At 45.0% G+C, this 21,767-nt stretch overlaps 1 protein-coding gene across 1 annotated transcript in view; it reads right to left on the reverse strand.

Moving 5' to 3' along the window:
* Positions 1–21,767, reverse strand: part of ALN (allantoinase) — a 170,887-nt gene that overhangs the window by 61,923 nt on the left and 87,197 nt on the right. Inside the window, exon 10 of the mRNA XM_087668585.1 lies at positions 5,262–5,388. Coding sequence (XP_087524711.1) covers positions 5,262–5,388 — 127 coding nt within the window. The remainder of the gene's footprint in view (positions 1–5,261; positions 5,389–21,767) is intronic.

Genomic DNA, 21,767 nt, shown 5'->3' on the forward strand with positions numbered 1-21,767 from the left:
GGCCTAGAGCGTCTGACCAACGCCTAGAATGGACGGTCCAGTACAAAAGGTTCCCTCCTATGGCGACTCATAACCATAAGGGACTCTGGTCGAAACTTATTCCTAGAATATGTAGTTGGTTCTAAAACGGAGAATAAATCCATATTGTTATCAATGCAGTTTTGCATTGGAGCCTGGAGATGCAACAAGCTTGGGAAGCATGCCAAAAATTGGAAGCTCCAAGAGTTGGATTCAATGGGGCTGAGCTGATTTTAGTCAAATTCAAATGGAGGGACCAACGAATAAATGAATTTGGGACATTTTCCATCTCCATCAAAGCAAGATAAGTCCAATTGACTACCCGAATCAAGGGGCAAATTAGATTAAAGACTTGCTTGTCATTTTGGACAAGGGAAGTTGGAATACCAAAAGCGATTGTGAGAATCCCATTGTACATCAACTTTTTCTTCAATTAAGTTAAATAAGTAGCAAAAGGGGCGCCAGTTTTGGGGCCAATAAGGTGTCCATTGTTCAAGTTTGTAAGTTAATTTGCATTTCTCAATTTTGTAATAAATGTTACTGTTGTAACTAAGTTGTAATTAGGGAATTACCACCCATCCATGGAAAAAAAAGACTAATTTCACTTGCCCATCATACAAGCTTCAGATGGTTCCTTCATTTTAGTTACTGCAGGTAGGTGAGCAACCATGCCTTGCTTATGCATCTCCTTTGACACTGCAAAATCAATGTGACCAAATCTTTCATGCCAAAGTTTACTTGTGTCCAAAGCGGCGGTGGCTGTAAGTGCACTTAGCTCATACAAGTTGTTCCTTCTTTCTTCTTTGCCGACAACTTTGCCAACATTGTCAATAATTTTTGTACTTGTCTTAATGAACCTTACCTCATGACCAAGTTGAGTTATAGAAGCAACTAATAGCAAATTTATCTTCATCTCTAGAATATACAACAAATTTGAAAGATTCTTGAGTTCACCATTTACAGTAACAAAGGAAATAGTACTTATGCCCTCAACATGACATTTTGCATCATTCCCAACTGTCACAGTGATGGATTCTTATAAAGGCTTCATAGAACTATATAGACCTTTCTTATTGGTCATGTGACAAGAAGTGTCACTATCCAATACCCATGAGCTAGTGTTAGATATTTCTTGCACTGAGGAACATACTTCCTCAATGATCACCATGAATAACTCCAACTCTACTTCAACCGTATTAACTATCTCCTTCCCTTTATTCTTCATAGTGCCATTCTTTTCATCTAACTTCTTGACACGACAACTTGCAATTGCTTGTCCTTTCTTCATGCAGTAGAAGTAATCTCCTTGAAACTTTTTCTTACTACCGTTCTTTTTGCACTGTTGGTAGAGGAACCACCTTTGCCTTTTGCATTGGCAAAGAATGTAGCATCTCCACTGCTACTACCTTCTCAAACTTAAAGCCTCAACTCCTCCATGGGTGGTGCACAAAATTCCTCAAACGACAAAGCTTGGGGTCTCACCTGAGTGTTCAGGACAGTTACCAATCCATCAAACTTTGGTGGACAAATCCAAAGACATCTCTGGGCTAGCTCCTCATCAATCTTTTGTATCTCGAGCTAGTCATCTAGTCGTGCAGATTCTTAATCCGAGTGATTAATGCTTCATTTGTCTCTCCTTCAACAAGCTTCTCTGCTACTAGTTGATTCTCTTTACAACGACCACAGTCAAGATCCTTGACTCTCAGACTGGTTTAGTTATTGCTCGCGGTGAGGCACAGCCTAATGGCCTTTACCACATGGCACTTTCTGACTGAGCCAACAACCGAGGGCTCCGTGTTCCATAGCTTCCAGGCATTAGCCACATCTCAGGAGCCTACGAACAATGAGCATCTTTGGCACTTTCGCTTAGGGCATATTGGTTATGACTCTCTTTATGAGTTATCCCGTTATCAGCTAGTTGAGGGCCTTCCCCGCATAAAACTAGCTCGCCATGTCTGTAAAGCTTGTCAGCTCGGAAAGCAGCACTCTATCCCATTCCCTCAACAGTCCACACATCGTGCTGAGAAGCCTCTTAGATTGATTCATATTGACCTTTGTGGGCCGACATCCACTACCGCCTTGAATGGCACGTTGTACTTCTTTTTTATAGTGGATGATCATTCTAGATACATGTGGGTGTACTTCCTCAAGCATAAGTCCAATGCCTTTACCTATTCTTCTGCTTGGGTGCTGCTGGTTCACAACTAGACTAGTTGTCGTGTTGGTTGCATGAGGAGTGATAGCAGTGATGAGTTTATCTCACGAGTTTTCCGAGTTGCTACTGAAGCATGAGATCTCTCGCCAGCTCACCTCTACTAACTCTCCCTCTCAGAATGGAGTCGTAGAGCGTAGGAACCGGACAGTCATGGAAATGGCATGCTATATGCTATTCGCAACAGAGCTTCCTAAGCGCCTTTGGATCAAGGCTGTTAATACTTTGGTGTACATCTTCAACCGGTATCCGACTACAGCTCTTCTTCAAAAGACCCCATATGAGATATTTTTTGGCTCTCGGCCTGTCATTTCCCACTTCACAGTCTTCAGATGTCGTTCTGGGAAATGCATTTTTGTGTCACAGCAAAAGTACGCACTTCAGCTAGTGGAACAACACACTTCGGATCAGACACGGCATATGGCCATGCCTCTTGATCCTACTGTCCACTTATCGAAGGATACCCTAGGACAACCCTTTGATGCACATATCTATCGCTCTGTTGTAGGAAAACTTCTTTGGTTAACTTACACTAGGCCAAATTTAGCTTACTCAATTAGCATACTCATTTAGTATTTCACAACACCTAGGATGTCACATTGGATTGCATATCTTCGTGAGTTGCATTATTTATGGTGTACTTTTTTTTATGGCCTGACTTATGGTTCTGATTTATGTTTGCAAGGGTACACTGATTCCAATTGGGTAGGAGATCCGAACACCTAGCGTTCCCATGGTGGCTACCTCTTTACCTTGGGCATGGCTCCCATTTCTTGGTCAAGTCGTAAGTAAGAGACGGTGGCGGCTTCCACGGCCAAGGCCGAGTACCGGGCTTTCTTTGATGGCACAACCAAGGCCATCTACCTGAGGAGTTTACTGGTGATGCTTCATTTCCCATGCGACTCTCCCACCGTTGTCTACTACGACAACTGAAGTGCTATTGCCCTTTCGGGCAATCCGATCATTACACCACAGACGCGGCATCTAGGAGTTCACTTCCATTTTTCCAGAGAGTAGGTTAAGCTAGGCACCATCCGCCTAGAGTTTGTGCCTACGTCCGACAATTTTGTAGATATTTTAACCAAAGTTGTCCCCTATTACCAGAGTCAGTACCTGTTACCCAGGATTGGTTTGGATACACCCTCCGCTTTTTCTTCAGCTTGGCGGGGAGAAGGTGTTTCCCTCTTGCTTCCCCTTCGAGTTTGAGAGGCGACAACTTCTACTCTTATATCCACACTTTACCTTATTCTTCTTCCCCGACACCCAGTAATGGTAGGGATAGTATACTTATTTTGCGAAGGTCTTGGATCTGACTATCCTTATCATTCTCCCGTTTGGGACACGGATACTCAATAGGACGAAAACTGATTTGCACCCACACTTAACGCTAAATCTATCAAATTCGGAAAAAAAAAAAGTCCATACCTGATTCCATCCACCTTTGTAAGGATTGGTAGGCCACTGGCAGCCGACGTGCACCCTTTGTCCGATGCGTTGCCCTCTCTAGGGTGATCACTTGGACTCCCTTGCTGAGATAACCATTGCCTCTCTAGTCTTAGTAGGCCACTGGGCAGCCGACGCACATCCTTTGTCCGATGCTCTATCTACTTTGGGGTAGGACGCCTTGGGGAAAAAGATCTTTCTCGTGGCACCGTTGTTAGGCCTGAGAGAGGGTGTTGAGCTAAAAATGCATTAGCTTTACTTAAACAGCCCCAAAACTTGCTTAATTAATAAAGAAACCTAGTTTATTTAAAGAAACGCGATCCTAGAGAGTTTCTGTGTCTCATAAGCACAAACCCACTTGGGGCCCAAACTTTCTATAAATAAGTATGCTACGCTCCATTCAACCAACAATCTCGTTTTTGCAGATTTCGGGTGTTTCAGCTTGCTGCCCATACCCCGTTCGCAGAGGACATCTCAGCCGAAGCTTTCCATTGTTGTCTACATCAATTACCGCCTGATTTAAAGTCCTCTTCTCACACTTTGGAGCTGATTCCATCCAAGCAACTGCTGTTCCTGCACAGACTTGCTGCCATACTTGCCACATCATCTGCAGCCTGCATTTGGCAGTTTTCTCTCTCCTCCAGCTGTCACCAGCTCCTACAAGCTATTGCCAGGCTGTTCTGCCTACGTTTGGCAGTTTTCTCTCCTATAGGCTGTCCTGCCTGCGTTTTTAGTCTCTCTCTCTCTTGTAGGCTGTCCTACCTGCGTTTTTAGTCTTTCTCTCTCCGCACTGCTATCTGCATTAGATCCAGCTTCTCATCGTTGTGTTTGCTAGCGTTCGACATCCAAAGGCTGCCTTGTTGTGATTGCGATTCAGGATCCGTTCACAGTACAACACACTCTCCAGCTCATTACTCGTGCCTTGATCCTTGAGATACAAGAGTTCAAGGTTCGGTATTCATTCACCATAGTGTGTGTTTGATGCATGAGCATTACCCTAATTGTGTTCTTTTATCAATCTGTGCTTTGTCACACGATTGTTATTTGTGTTTCTGTGTCAGAGTATTTCTTTACATAACCAAAACTTATGTGGCAGCCCTTTGCTCTTAAGCATACATCTAGTCATCGCAGCAAGAGTCCAATTTTTTCTTTCAGCAATACGATTCTGCTAGGGGATCATCCTCACAGTGGACTGTTATGTGGCACCTATTTCAGAAGCATTAAATGCACTATCAGCCATGGAAGTGTCATAACTGCATGTCACTAATGCATAGTCCTCCTCTATTAAATTAGCTGTAGCATCCCAGGGAACAAATTCATCTTAATAGTATGCAGTATGTTTGTAAGCATATCGTATTGATTTAATAAAATAATGCTACATAAACTTTCTTTGCTTGCAAAATGTGCATGTACCTTGTAACTAGGGATATACACTTTAAAGAGGAAACTTTTTATGGTGCTATAATCTGCATTCTATGGTGTAAGAAACCTTGGCAGAGTACTATCAATCATTAGAACTAATGAGTCTACATGTAAGGTTACTTCAAAAAATCCTTGCATGCTCATTTACTTGTTCATTTCAGCTGACCTTTATCAAGTCCAAAGTCTCCCAAGAATCAGATAGATGGACGATGTGAATACATGCCCCTTCAAATGAGCCACCTTCAACTGTTTCTATTGCAATATCTACAAGTTCTTGGACAGCTGCTTTTTCCCTGATAGAGAAGTTCAGGAAAGTCAAACAGATGTGCACTTACTAGCATTCAGAGTAGCAAAACTAAGGTTTAAGAAGAAGAAAGAAGACGATATGCCCATGAAATCAAGAATCCATGCATGAGCTGTCTTTTAATGACAACATGGGCCACAGGCGAATATTTAGATCCAATCGTTTACATGAAAATCTGCTCTCAGATCCATAAACAGACAAGAAATAGTCATGCACCACCATACCATGTGGATGTGTGAACTTATGTAGCAAAACAACTATGAGAAGACACAACCATGAGGCAGGCAAGCAGATTTTCGTTATTCCAGCAAAATCTATTTTATTCCCCCACATATTTGTCTTAGCAACCAACAGATCAAAGTTCCCTTTTTCAAGAATTGTACTGAATACCTTTCAGCAATAAATCAGTAACCTAAAAAGTGAGAGCAATTCCATGTGCAGTTAATGGCATCCTTCAAGTATGACAGCAGAACCAGGTCTTTGTGGGATAGATGAGAAGAAACAATCATCTCTAGTCCATTTTCTATACGCTGTGCAGACCCGGGTCAGTGTGAGTTACACTACTCTTTGCACATTCGGGTCTCCAAAAGGGATGAAGGAGGACTATCACGGAGTCATGGAGCTCAAGTGTTGATAATAAGGAAGAGGCAGTCCTTTTTAAGAAGGCACTTATCTTTCTTGCTTGGTGACATCAGCATGAATTTTGTGTGGCAGGTGCGTACTCATAATGGGGGTCTCATTTGGCAAGCTGATTGATGCCAGATACAAACTTTTCATATGGAGCTAATTACTTTAAATGTCATGCACTCATTTTATTCAAGATAGAGTTAGAGGTTTAGTTAATCGTGTTCTTGACAACCATGATGTTTGGAACAGCATGTTTTTTCTGAGGAAACATCTCCCTCCAGAGGAGCAAACTTCTCCCCTCCCTGCTGAGTTGCTGGGACCTGTGAATGGAGCCCCTCTGGTGAGACCTGTGGAGTGTACATGTTGGCTGAAGAGTCAGGACTCATGACCAAAGGAGTTCGTACGGAGGCTGGGCCCACAAATGTAACTATAACACACAAGGGATCTGATTCCCTTGTGCGATCTAGGGCACTAGGTGTACCAACAATATGCTCATGTGGCTGTGGCATCCCCCGCTTCTGAGATGCTACTGGTCAGGGGTGACGGGGGGCCTGTGACTGAAGACCTCTTGCTGCAACCCTGGCTGCTGCCTAAACATCAGGTCTAAAATCTCTCACTACTCTCCTATGGCCCTATATCTACCTCCACCTCTGCTCGTCACCTCGTTGTCTACCTCTCAATCCATCCTGTCTCTGCTCTCTTTGTCTTTGATGCTGCATCCTCCTTTGTCTGGCAATGCACTGCCTTTGCTGCTCTCTCTCGCTCTTGTGCGGTTGAGATCTCCCACCTCCCTCATCCTGGTAAGAAGTTTGATGCTCCCATGTCCTAGGGTAATGTGTTGCAAGATGCCCAACCATCTTGCATGCAAAGCACTTCCAACAGAGTTCGAAGTAGGAGATTGGGCTGTAGCATGAATCCTTCGTGAATGGAAGGAATCTAAACATCTGAAGAAGGGTAAGGATAGAACAAATAGGGACAATGACCCTAACTGACAGATAGGGTTATCACGTTCCATGGTGTCTGATTACTACTATCCAATGTTAGTATGGTACTGATCAGACTATAAAATCTTGGATTTACATCTGATGCTATGTTTTGATGTGCAAAAAATTTATCTATATAGAGAACTTTTTGGCCTACATGTAATGTTGAGACTCACTTCAAGCATCTTCCTTGAGGGAATAGAAGACAGCTCAGGAGTAGAGAGGACAAACTAGTGCAACATATTAAATAATATGAGAGAGAGAGAGAGAGAGAGAGAGAGTATATTAACAGAGAGAGAGAGAGAGGATGTCGAGAGCGAGCAGCGTGACCGTGGCGATGGCAACCCTGCATGCCCCTCCCTGTGCGGCAACTTGATCCCAGCCTCGCGCCCCTGCCTTCGCGTGCAGCATCACGTCTGTGCAGCTCTGCGCGGCCCCTGTGCACAGGACTCAGGCGGAACAAGTGACAGAGGCAGAGCGAGAGAGAGACAGGGATTCGAGCTCGTCGCGGTCCTGTTCGCCATCGCCATCGCCAGCCTGAAGCCTGACGCCCATCCGACGTCTGCCTGCCCCAGCCGCCTGTCAGACGCCTGTTCTGTCCGCCGCCTGCCTGCCCCTGTCACGTGTCCTCTCGCCCGCCCCTGCCGATTGCCTTCCCTGTCCTGCCCGTCGACAGCCTGCTCTGTCGCCTGTCCTCTCGCCCGCCCCTGAAGATTGCTGCCCTGTCGCCTGTCAGACGCCCTAGTCTGACCACCGCCATCGCCTGCCAGATCTGTCCACCCTTGCCTGTCGGACGCCACCCTCACCTGTCGGACACTGCCCTCACCAGTCAGCCGCCGTGGTCGTCACCCCCGCGAGAGGCCGTATCCCCTGTTCGTGCTGGAGCCTGCGCCTCTGGGCTCTGCGACCTGCACATGGAGGCAGTGCAGCCTTGTCTTTCCACAGACACCGAGAGAGTGCGAGCGCGCGAGCGCGAGAGAGAGAGAGAGAGAGAGAGAGAGAGAGAGACGTCAGAAGACAGCAGTATGGCTGGCCTGGATATGGATTTTCTCGACCGGACGGTGGCAGCCCTTGGCCCTGATTCTGATACAGAGAAGCCGGAGGATATGGTGCCCTGCACGGAGGAGATGCCTCCGGCATCTGAACTGCCGCCTGCGGGCAAACGCTCCAAGCATACTTCTGACGAGCCAATGGGTCCTCAGGAACGTTCCTATGCGCAGGTTGCCTCTGATCCTGTGGATTCGCAGGAGATAGACTGGGAGCATTTGCTGGACTTTGCCAATACTCTGCTTGGCGATTATGTCCAGCACAACAATGAAACTTTTTTTGATGCGGGAACTGATGATGTGCTGGAAGCCACGGTGGACCCGAAATCAGTCTTGCGGTCCTTCTCAGTGTTTTATGACCGTGCAGTCATACTTTTCTTCACTGGCAGAATCCCCGTGCTTTCACATATTCGCCAGTGGATGCATCATTTATTGCAAGGGGAGTGTGTTGAGGAGATCTTCCTTGGACCTCGCGGCTTTTATGAGGTGCTGTTGAAATCAGAAACACATCGCGCTGAGCTCCTATCCAAGCTGCCATTATTCTTTGATCACCGCTTGGTCCATATTGTACCATGGCGCCCGATGGCCGATTTCCAGCGTCTGCTTCAGCGAGAATGCCCGGTATGGGTAGAAGTGGAAAATTGTCCGGCAGTTTATTGGCCATTGTTGAAGGATGCAATGGCCGTTGTGGGCACAGTGCTGGTGCCCCCAAGCCTCAGGGCTATGAATCGCAACTGTTTATGCATGTTATGGGACACAGCCAGGAAAAGGCCTGCGTGGCTTCGCCTCAATTGTTCTGGCATGCATCCCTTGCATTTTCGCTTGAAATGGGGCAATTTTGCAGGCCACTGCTTTTCATGTGGTAAATTGGGGCATTTCATGGCCGAATGCCCTGAAAGGCAACCGTCTTCCGAGGATGCGCAGGTTGTGCTGCCTAAGGATGACATGGTGCTTGATGCCCCGATGCAGGAGGCCTTTCAGCCGCCAAATGTCGTGGATAAAGGCAAACAACAGGTCCTGGGTTTGGACTCTCGTAGCACTGATTGGATTGAGGCCCGTCCAAAAAAAGGTAAAAAGTTGGATGCAGGCTTCGCGGATCCTGGGCCTACTACTTCACTAGATTCCGTGCGCACGTATATGCGCAGGAAAGAAATGTTCACTTCACAGCCGGCTGCGCGTACGATAGCCCCGTCTGCCCCCCGTAATCAGTCTACAAGGAAAGCCTATACAGACGGCCCCAAGGGCCCACCTGCTAAGCTGGGCGTTTGATACAAAAGGTAATGTGATTACACCCTGGGATCGGCGTTATCCCCGCCCTGCTCCCAAGGCAGTGGATTTTCCTTCTACCTCTAAAGCAGGTCGCCAGAATTCGTATGCAGTATTGGCTGATTTTCTGGATGAGGGTGTCCTAGATGCTCTCGCAAAAAAGGTGAAATCGAGGCAACAACCGCCTCGTTCCTGACTGTGCAAGGTCGATCAAGAGCTTCGACACCTAGACAAGAGTCCGAGGAGATTTCAATTACATCCATGTTCTTGTTTCATCATAAGGCAATAGTAACTAATCACACTAAATGCCTTTCAATGCTAAGAAGCACTCATCTCAAGGTTAAAACCACTTGAGATGTTAGGTATTCACCTTGGAAATCTTAGTGATTGGAGGGTTAATTAATAGTGTTTAAAAACAGTAATGTTAAGCTATGAGATGCTTGAGTGAACACCGGTTGAGAGTCGGCTTCTCAGTAAGCTCATTGATGTGCCCCAAGCATCAGAGCTGCTCCCAGATAAGGAACACACTTCAGAGAATATGTTTCAATTATTAGAATCACAGTTGATGATTCCTAGAGTGAAAAACATGAAAATAGGAGAGCTTCAAGCTTCTTGGCGACTATGGCTGCCATGAAAAACACAGCTAGCATTTGACAAATATCTCTCCCTGTGGATAGACATTTGAGGAGCCCTCTTGTGATTCCGTCTGTTTTATGCAGGGACACAAGCTACGCACTATTCGGGCGTGCTGATGATTGTCCATGAAAAATACCAGCCTGTTCTTGTCAAAAATGATGTGCAGGGCCACTTTCTAGTAATCGAAGTCTTATTTGAAGGAGAAATTTTATGGTTGCTGGGCCTCTATGCTCCAAACGATCCTGCCTCCCGACGGGATCTTTGGTCGACTTTGCAGGGCTCCATGTCACTTGGCCGAAGGGGATTTTTGATGGGAGATTTCAATATGTGTGTTGACTCTTCTCAGTCCACTTCGGGGCATTCGGTAATGGATACGCCGGAAAGCCGGGTGTGGAATTCCTTTGCTTTGCGCGTGCTTAAGCAAGATCTCTGGTCGTGGCTTCACCCTTCTTTTTCAGGCTTTACTTTTCATTCCGCACAATATGCCACTACTTGGTCGCGCTTGGACCGAATGTATATCATGCAAGGGGATGATTTTCTTCCCGAAATGCTAGAAATGAAGGTCTTGCAGCAATATGCGTTGTCGGACCATTTCCCCCTCCAGTTTGAGATGCGGGCACACTCTATTGCACCTTTTACGCAGTTGCTGGATAGGCTCCCTTTACGTTTCAACTCCTCTTATTTGACGCATCCACTTTTTCAGGGCTATATGCAGCAATTGATTGAGAGATTCTTATTGGACTTCGTCTCTGACGGCCTAGCAGCATTTGCGCGGCTGCTTTCTAATGTGCAGCGGGTTGCTCGGCAGTATGGGATTCATCATGCCTCTCTTTGTCCGCGCCGTCGGCATGCAGCAGAGGACTTACTGGCTTTGGTCCGTTCCTTGCTCGTGGATTCCCCAGATTATGATTTTTTGCTGTCACTGGAAAGGCGTTTGGCCCATCTTATTCAAGTATTTCAGTTGAAATCTTATCAGCAGGCCAAGCTGCATAACTTGACTGACACATTGCACGATAGTGCCTGCCAGTCTCATAAGTTCTTTCGCGCCTTGCATGCTTCTCCGGCTCGCGAAAATATGACTAGGCTCCAAGATTCGGAAGGTCGCATGGTCACTGATCCGCAGACCATTGTCACCATGTGCAGAAATTATTTTATGGAACTTCTTGGTTCTTCTCCCTCGCCTTCTAGCCAGGTTACGCATGCCCGCTCGGCCTTCTATCATCTGGTCCGTCAGCAGGTTCCACTTGATATGCAAGCCACTTTGGAGGCGGATATTTGCGAGGAGGAGGTTATGTAATATTTTGTAATGTCAAAAAGGAAGACCTGTAGCTCAGCAAGGATGCGTGCACTAGCTTTCATTTTCTTTCAAAAACTAACCAATGTAATCTCAAAGCGTATGTTCAAAGCAAGAAAGACTAATCAAAAGCCAGAAAAGAGAGATGGGCTTCCAACTTTGAGTGGAAGCCCAAATCCAACTCCCTATATATAAAAGTCAAAAAGTGAATGGATAAGCTCATCCTTATGGTGTGCAAACTTAAGAGCATTCTTCTCCTTGCTTCTTTTTGTGGCTCATCTTGAGAGTGAGAGAGAGTGACAGTGAGGGACTTCGCAAGTGAAGCTTCTCTCTTGCTTGCACTTTTCTCTTCTTCCCCTTCTTCTTGGTGAGAAGCGGATTGGAGGAGAGATTGGGTTGCTTTTCTTCTTCTTCGTGTTTCCTCATGTGGATCGAATTGGGAGCTATTGAGTGGTGCAGGTAGATAAAGGACCACCTCATGGATCATGGGGCTACCTTATAGCTTTTGTGTCGTGGTGTGGAGAAGGTAAGAAGGTGAGTTCGCTACACCCTTGTCAATTTTTTCATTCTCACTTTCATGGGGTTTGAGAGGACAGATAGAATGGTGAGCATGAGAGATGTATCAGCTATGTGAGAGCTATCCATTGCCAAAACAAGAGAAGTGCTTGAAACAATAGGCATTCTTTCAAGTCCAGCTCCAACTTGGAGAAATCTTTGAAACAAAATAGGAGTTTGGACTCTAAAATGGAATAGATGCGTGCACTCCAAAACGAGGCATGGTATAGATAGGAAATAGGGACCAAGACAAGGTGGATTAGTCGTTTGAAGATTTGGAATGAATTTCTATGTATGGAATATAAGTTAAGAACCTTCAAAACATTAATATAATAGAACAATTTCAAAAAAAATCACTTTATGGTCATTGTTTATGCATCCTGTGCGAAAGTGGAGGAGAACAGAGAAGGAAGGTGGAACTAGTTGCCGCCACCATCATCAATGAGAAGAGAAGGAAGAAGAGAAGGAGAAGGGAGAGGTTGAGACGCTGCACGACAACAAAAGGCATAAGAGGATAAGAGACATTGCTCTTTGTTGGGTTAGGTCAAGTTGGTTATTATCAAGAATCATCATTTAAAATCATCCCCACACTTGGGCCTTGGCCTTGGCTCACCTCCACTTGACCTCGTCCACTCACTCTTGGCTCCTGCCTCATTCACTCAACCCTCGTTCCTTGGCCCACTTTCAACTAGGCCCTCAGTCTCCGTAAACTCCCTCAACCTCAGCCTCCTCAAACTTGGCCCTCCACCAAATAGACCCTTCGCCTTGGCAAAAATTGTCTTGAGCACTACACAAGCAGAATTTATAACTACTCTCCAATATTGTGGAAAAACACCCAACTGTGATTACTCAAGGACGACCATCGAACCCTAATTCCATACCTAGAACCTTGAAAGTTTGAACTTGAAGATAGGGAAATTCCTCAATGATAGTGAATGGTCTCCATGAAGCCTCTTCTAATGAAAATCCTTGCTATTTAATCAATTATCCATGATATAATGTGACCTAAGCTTCTTTTCCAGTTGACCAATAAATAACCTCAAGTATGTATTGAATTAAGTCTTCTTCATCAATAGGTGGAAACTCTTCTAAATACTCAACATGAGAACCAATGCAAGGCTTTATTTGATTTACATGAAAGACACCTATAAATCTTTGTTGAAAAAGAAAGTTCCTTACTGAAATCTCTCTAGAACTACTACTCATTTAATGAAACTTTTGGTAATTTACATGTTTTGGGGCTGTTTAAAGAGCTAATGAGTACCGAATGAATTCTTAAACACCTCCTTGGTCCCAAAATTGGAACCAAAAAAGAGCTGTAAGAAAAGCTCAAACCCATTTTTTACCCCAAGGCATCCCACCCCAAAGCAACGAAGGCATCAAACAGAGGATACCAACGGCTACCCAATGGCTGACCTACCAAGACTAAAAGGCAATGGTTATCTTACCAAGGGAGCCCAAGTGATCGCCCCAAAGAGCCCAAGGCATCGAAACAAAGGGTGCACATCGATAGACTATTGTACTAAGACCTTCCAAAGTCAATGGAACCACATTAAGAGAGAATAAATATGCTTTGCAATCTTTCAAGTAATTATGCCCTGTGGGGAGAATGAAAAGGGATGGTTTAATCCATCACATCACAAAACAAACAAGCTATCACAACCACTCATGGGTGTCGGTTGACAAGGGAAAGGGGTGAAGAAGTAGGCGATGTAGTGGTAAGGTAGTAAAGAACCACCGGTGGAGACAACCCAAGATCCACTAAAGGGTGCTTTACACAATGAGATGCATAGAGTAGTATGCTACATGATGAGAATGCGCATATAGTAGGTGCCACTTGTATAGTGTCCCTCGTGGAAAATTTGTTCAATTACCCAAGCACCTTAGTACAAAGATGATGATGATCACGTAATGCAAAGGACAGATATAACAACGAAGGGAGCCCAATATCAAAGACAAGTGCCAAAACTTGTAGAAAACCAAGAAGGGTAGGAATCCCCTCTCAACCCTAAATGTTGAGGCTAAAGGAGAAAGAGAAGCCTAATGTTGGTCTTTGTATGGTGTCCAAAACCATGAGGAGAGATGAAGATGAGGATGAAGCATACCGACTAGAAGGGTGAGATAGAAGCCACTGTCGTAATAGCATCAAGAGAGATGTTGCACAATCCACCTCGGGAGGGAAAGCCTCCATGTAGGAAGAATAGCAAATCTCCTAGAAACACGAAAGAAAAGGTATGTATCCCATGTCTCCAACCCAGGAAGGACAAATGCAACCTACATATTAGCCCTACACTAAAATACAAAACCTTGCCAAACAAATCAGAATTTGCAAAACAATGGTTAGTAGTGAGATGTGGAGATGGACAATCCTAACATCTTTCATTTTCACTAGATCAACCAAGATACCTTTAGTTGAGATAATGAAGACTAGGTATTCGATCTTCTTTTTCATGGTGTATTTAGTATTTACTCAGTTTTGCATAGAGCTTATTCATCCTCAAGATTTTAGGAGTGATTCGAAGGTGGTCTCAATGGTCTTCTTCCTCTTTAGAATAAGCCAGGATGCCATCAAAGAATATAACTACATTAATCTATTGAAAGTAGTTGGAGTATTAGTTAAACCAAGGGCATAATTGTGAACTTAAAACGGCCATATTTAGTGTTGAAGGCAGTCTTTGGATTCAAAGTAAAACAAAACAAAAAGTAAAGCTAAATGAAATATGTGCAATGTGTGTGTGCGTGTGCGCGCGCGTGTGTGTGTGTGTGTGTAAACACAACAAAACACTAATAGACTAACCTAGGATGTTCGAAGGGACTTAGAGAAGAGCTAGCCTAAGGGTGTCGCTAAAACCAGTCTATGACTCACATAAAGCAGTAGTTCCTTCAATTAACACCTGGTCTTTTCACACACACACACACAAACAGAGACCTTGCTCCCTCGCTCAACACCAGATTGGCCCCGAAGACCAGCGGCCCTCTCGGTATTTCTTTATTAATTAAAAGATGGAAAGTTACAAAAATGAAATGTTCCAAAATACATAACCTGTGAATAGTTGGTTTTCATCTTATCTGAGTAAATCCCAGCTGAAGGACACTACAGCATGACCAGAACAACATCCCTTTTAGGAAAGCATTTTTTGTGACCATAACTCAATGATTCATGTGCGGAATTGCAGTCTGCATAACTCTGTATTTACTGTTCTTAGTATCCAACATATCCAAAACAACATCCCTTTTAGGAAAGCATTTTCTGTGACTATAACTCAATGATTCATGTGCAGAATTGCAGTCTGCAAAACTCTGTGTTTACTATTTTTACTGTCCAGCATATCCAGAACAACATCCCTTTTAGCCTGGCATCATTCCAGTAGTAAAAAGTCCCACAAACAGCACTAAATCAGAGCTGAAAAACCCTGTTCCTGTTTGGCATGGTCATCACTTTCTTTAGTTCCTGCATTGAAGAAGCCAACAACTGCTCCTCAAACCTGGACAGTGAGGCTCTTGCCTAAACAGAAGTGCAAATAAAACACAAAACTGTACATTCCATGGAATCAGCCCATCATGCAGAGCATTTCCTCTAAGAATAGAGAGAGAGAGTTGACGAGAGGGAGCAAGCTCTACCTTTGTACATGAGTCAAAGATGAAGTACTCTCCAAAGCTGATGAACTTGCAACAATCTGCCCTCAGCTCCTCAAAACTTCTTTCTCAGATCTGCCCCTCATGTCTATTATGATTTTTTTTTAATGCTCTCTCTCTCTCTCTCTCTCTCTCTCTCTCTCTCTCTCTCTCTCTTGGAAATTTGTGCCACATGGCATACATGTAACAATTTTCCCATTTGAACCTTCCGGTCTAAAATTCTCCATGATCAGTGCAAAATTTGTCCTCAGCATAGACCAAAGAATTAATCCTCGTGCAAAAATGAAGATAATGACGCGAACAAATTCTTGGGTCTAAAAATAGTAACTCCCTAAATTTTAGGGATGGTGATCCTTGCATTCCTCAAGTTAATCTAAGCAACCTTTATCATTGCAACCACGTCAAAAAGTGTAATGTGGCTCAGTTATGGTCACTTTTATTTTGTGAGCATTCTCACATGTGCATCTTCTGTCTTGGCCAGGCTCATTTTCCTGCACCATCTCTAGTGGCTAAGCACACACTCCTAAACCACTGGCATTCTATTCTTTAATGCCCATTCAATATGGAACCAATCCTAAGGCTCAGACAAACCATTAGTCCAATTTATCCCAATGGCTACCTCTTCCGACCATGCAAAGACCTTGGCTTAATCCAAGAGAACTCTGGGGGTAAAAAGCAACAGCAACTAAAGAAAAGAAAAATAAAATATTTATATACGTAAATAAGAAAAGCAACTTCAAAAAGTATCACCACTTGGTGACATACCCTCCTCTTGAAAGAAGCAAGCGACCTCGATTGCATGCCACACATGCTAACGGATGACATAGGATGATAACAAGATTCTCCATGTTATTAGTGCCATCACATATATCACTTGCTAACAAATGACATAGGGCGATGGTAGGAGTTTCCCCACTACCATTTGTATCATTGCAAGTTCAAGTCTCACATAGGTGGAGGATCACATCCTATATCCAACTATGATTACTAGGAGTCTTTCTAATATACATGTTTCCGGATGCAACACAAGGCGATAGCACGTATCCCTAAACTATTAGTGTCACAACATGTATAATCATTCAATTGAAGTGTAACAAATACAACTTCAAAGCACCGAGATTTCATTCAATGATACACATGTTAATGCTAAGTGTAAACCATACATTGTCCATTATTCAATGAGATGGAGTATTCAACTGTACAATAGAGAATGTACATTGCTTCAAAAAGCATTCTGAGTCACTGTAGGTTGCAGTAAGAAAGCTTCTCGGTAAAGTTGCAATAACTGAGGCGAATCTGCCAATTAAACCTCTTCCATCCATTTGGTATCCATTGGTGAACAGTTCTTGAACTTCACCAAAAATCCTTTTATAACTCTACCTTTCACTTTCTTATCCTTATGTGCTAGGATCTGCTCAAGAACTAGAATCTCATCTATTTCCTCTACTTCAAGCTGTTCCTCTTGAACCATATCTTCTGGCACTTCACCAATAAAGGGCCTCAATAGGCTCACATGGAATGCACTATGAATTTTCCAATTCTCTGGCAATTTCAGCCTATATGCCACATCATTGATCTTCTCTAAGACTTGAAAAGGGCCATAGTAACGCATACTCAGCTTTGGAAACAAACGTTCTGTTAGAGAGATCACAGCCAGGCAGGTTTCAGCCTGGTGCAGTCCAGTCGGACTGCTGCAGTCGGACCAGCAGCAGTCGGACTGCCACGTGGCAGTCCGACTGCCTGCTGCAGATTTATTCCAGGCTGCGCCCTATTTTGGCGCCCCGTTCTAGGTGGTTTTTCGCCTATTTATTGCCGACGTTTCCAGCAGTCTACACACTCTTCTCTGTCGCAGATTACAGACCGGTGCCGTGCAGATTTCTGTCTCTGTTCACAGATTTCAGACAGCAGACAGTGCAGACTGCAGCAGACTTCGAGGTGGACAGCAGGTCGCATCGTCGAGGTGGAGACACGCAGTCCAGCGCACTGCGCCCGTGTATATCTTTGTATTCAGCATTCATTATACAGCAGATCTTCATTGTACACTGTCTCTTTCTCTCCCTTTTCTCTCTGCGTTCTCTCTCTCTCAGTCCTACGCTTCCGCACCGCTGCACTCTGACATGGTATCAGAGCAGTGTTTGAGGGCTGACTGAGTGCAGAATCAACCTGAAAAGGAGTTTCCATCGCGACACAAATTTGCGTTTTTTGCGTTTAAGGGCAGACAGGAGGGCTGCGCCTTGGAACAAGGCTGAAACGAGTGTGGGCGCACAGGAAAGGAGTACAGGTGGTGGATTTGCTGCTGTTTACTGCTGTTTGACGCGGAGGAAGTTTGAGTTTTCAACCTAAAAGTGCAGGTTTTGCTTTTTCATCGCCTCCGGCGGGTGAAGAAGCTTCGGGACGCGGAAGAGCCTTAGCAGGCTGAGTTTACCCAGTCAGAGGGGGCTGCTTTTGCGTTTGAGAAGGCATTGCAGGTGAAGATGTCTACAGAGATGGACTTGGAGTTCCAGGCGATTATGGACCGGAAGGTGCCTGTCCTACCGGCTCTTCCTACAGATCAGAAGCTCGACGGCGACAACTACCGCATTTGGCGCGTTATGATGTTGGCCATTCTTGAGTCCTATGATTTGGCGGAGTTGGTACAGGAAGATATTGACCGGCCTTCGGTAAGAGATGAGTCCAAACTCTCTTCCGATGCTCGTGCGGAGTTGGCCAGGGCCCAGTCTCATTGAGACAAACTGAATGCCAGGATTCGATCCTTTCTCTTTCTATCATGCACTACAGCCGTGATCGCTCACATCGAGCACTTGACGGTGGCTCGTGAGATATGGCTGGAGCTTGATCAAATGTACAATCGGATGACCTTGATGAAGAGGGTTTCTTTGGAGGTACAGATGCGGACCTTGTCCGTCAATAAGTCTTCTTCGCTAAGGGAACACATTAACAAGCTAAGGCAGCTACAGATGCAGGTTCAGAATGCGAGGAAGCCAATTTCCTCCGAAGACATGGCGATTACACTCTTGTCCCAGTAGCCGCCACGATTCGGTACATTTTACTCTGCCCTTATTGCTTCGGGGCGAGAGTCTACTCTTCAGTGGGAAGAGTTGGTGGACCAAGAGGAACAGTTAAAGGGACAGAATGCTTCCAAGACGGAGGCGTTGACAGGTCAAGCCTCTCAGAAGAAGGGGAAGGACCAAAAGAAGAAGAAGGGGGATAACAAGTCCAAGAAGGACAAGGACAAGGACAAGGACAAAGACTCCACATGCCATATTTGTGGAAAGACTGGCCATTGGAAGAAGGATTGCCTTGACAAAGACTCGAAGGACACCAAGAAGAAGGAAACCAAGAATTCTGGAGTGGTGGCTGCACCCTCATCAGCTGCATTTCTACATTTAGTTGTCATTGAGGACGCTTCACCGAATGCTTCTGATGCTGCGATGGCGGCTCCCCAATCTCGAGAGTGGATTATTGATAGTGGTGCCTCACGGCACATGACTCCTTCATCAGATGGTGTTGCCCAGCTGCGACCTTCGCGTGGGCAGGTTCTCATTGGAGACAGCTCTTCAGTTTCTATTGCAGGTCGGGGTAAGATGCAGCTTATTCCGGATGGACGAGGTGGCACCCATACCTCAGAGGTTTTGCATGTACCAGGATTAGGGTACCATCTCCTTTCAGTTCATAAGATTTGCTCCCTTGGTCTTTTGGTGGAATTTGACAGTTCTACTGTGCGAGTCCTTGATCGTGAATCGAGGAAGGTTCTATCATCTGGATATGAGGAGGCATTTACAAACTGAAGTCTTCCACTGCCCTCTCTTCTCTTCTTCTTACCTCACAGTCACAGTCTGAATTATGGCATGCTCGGTTTGGTCACCTGAACTATGACTATCTTCGGAAGGCGTCACGTGGACAGCTTGTTCGAGGGTTGCCGGATATAGTGGTGAGCCAGCAGCCATGTGTCTCCTGCATACGGGGGAAGCAGCATAGGGATGCCATTCCCCACACAGCTTCGCGGCGGTCTACTTCACCGATGGAGCTAGTATCTACGGATCTATGTGGCCCTATGAGGAATGAGTCCCTATGTGGGAGCTCGTACTTCATGTCAGATGGGAGAGGATCGAGGTGCAGCTGAAGTGCAGTAGACAGTGTGAGAGTGAGAGACAGAGTTGAGCACGATACCCAATGCAATAGTACTGAATAGAGTGTTAGCTGAAAGTACAAATGATAACCCTTATACCTTAGGGTTATAAGGGGCTGTTCACACCCGAACACAGTAAGTGCCCGTAAGCGTGCACCACAAGCACATACAAAATAGTACACATAATTTGGGGGAAAAAACCTCTCCTACCGAGAGTAAAAAGTGCCCCAGTGTCCTAGTGATCACCCGCACACTCCCATATGAGCGTAGGCGTAAGTAAGGCGTGTGAGATACCCAACAAACCCCCCTGGAGTGAAGAGTGATCAAGTGTACAAGGATCATCCGCCACCAAAGGGCGTCAAATTCAAAGCATCGCGAAATGCTTCAAATTTGTCTCGTGGAAGAGCTTTGGTGAAGATGTCTGCCACATTGCTGGTGGTAGGACAGTAGACAAGGCTGATATCACCTGCATGTAGCCTCTCTCTGACAAAGTGGTAGTGAATCTCTATGTGTTTCGTGCGAGCATGAAACACAGGGTTCCGTGCCACTGCAATGGCACTCTGACTGTCAGTATATAAAGGAGTAGGCTCCGTAACAGATACATCCAAATCAGCAAGTAAGCGTCTAAGCCATACGCACTCAACTGCAGTAGTGAAGGCTGCCTTGTACTCAGCTTCACATGACGACGTGGCAACAGTGGATTGTTTCTTGCTAAGCCAAGAAATGCATGACGAGCCAAGAAAGAAACAATTGCCACTAGTGGAGTGACGAGTATCAAAATCACCAGCCCAATCAGAGTCACTGTAAGCATGTAACTGCAGTGGTCCCCCCTTGGCATAAAGCAATCCAAGAGCTCTAGTACCCTGCAAGTAACGAAACACACGCTTCACAACTTGCCAATGCGACATACGAGGCTGATGCATGTACCTGCTCAAAACTGAAACGGCAAACTGTATGTCTGGCCGAGTGTGGCATAGATAGATGAGACATCCCACTGCTGGAGCATAAGTATGGATATCAAACAAATCACTGTCATCATGTAATGACAGTTTGAGCCCAGGTTCCATGGGTGTACAAACTGGCTTGCAATCCTGTAAGCCAAACTTCTCAAGAAGTTGCCCAATGTACCTTGACTGACATAATCCAATGCCTCTAGCATCATGTACAAACTGGATGCCCAAGTAATAGTGCAAAATACCCAAGTCAGACATGTCAAAAGTTTGCTGTAAATTATTTTTGAATGCTGAAATCTGATCAGCATGTGTTCCAGTGAGCAAAAGGTCATCTACATATAGACACAAAATCAGCATGGATCCCCCCTCTTTATGTACATAAAGGGTAGACTCAGATGGGCTGTTTACAAACCCCTGACTAAGCAAGAAAGCATCTATCTTTGCATACCAAGCTCGTGGAGCTTGTTTCAAACCATATAGAGCTTTTTTCAGCTTGCATACTAAATTTTCTGAGCCTTCAAATGCAAAACCAATGGGCTGCTGTACATACACTTCTTCCTGAAGTTCCCCATGTAAGAATGCAGTCTTTATATCCAGCTGATGCACTTTCCAACCAAAATGTGCAGCCAAGGCAATCATAGACCGAATGGTCGTCATACGGGAGGTAGGAGCAAAGGTCTCCTCATAGTCAATGCCCTTTTTCTGTGTGTAGCCTTTAGCTACCAGCCGTGCCTTGTACTTATCTATGGATCCATCTGCATTCCTTTTCAATTTGTAGACCCATTTCGTACCAATGGCACGCTTGCCAACTGGCAAAGACACCAAATCCCAAGTATGATTCTTATGAATAGAATCCAATTCAGCTTGCATGGCTGCCATCCAATGCACACTATGTCGTGCATCCTCAAAACATTCAGGCTCCTCATTATCATGAGTACATGCTGCCATAACAAACTCCATGGAATGTGCTGAATCATGCAGTGGAGTTTGCCTTCGAGTACGACCAGCCAAGGGTGTTTCCAAATGACTATCTCTCATAGTCTGCGTGTACCATCTAGGCACCTGTCTTGCTTCCTGACTGTGTACAAGTTCCTGCTGAATTTCAGTTTCAGCAATGTGCTGATTTACTGCATGTTCCATAGGAGCAGCTGGCTGAACATTAGGTTCATTTGCTGAAGTACCAGCTGAATCACCAAATGTGATGGGCAGCAGCCCTTCAAAGACATCACGGGCAGCCTGATAT

The sequence above is a fragment of the Lygodium microphyllum genome, chromosome 26 (assembly GCF_053477565.2).
Source record: "Lygodium microphyllum isolate KBCC chromosome 26, Lygodium_microphyllum_v1.1.10, whole genome shotgun sequence".
NCBI classification, from domain to species: Eukaryota; Viridiplantae; Streptophyta; class Polypodiopsida; order Schizaeales; family Lygodiaceae; genus Lygodium; species Lygodium microphyllum.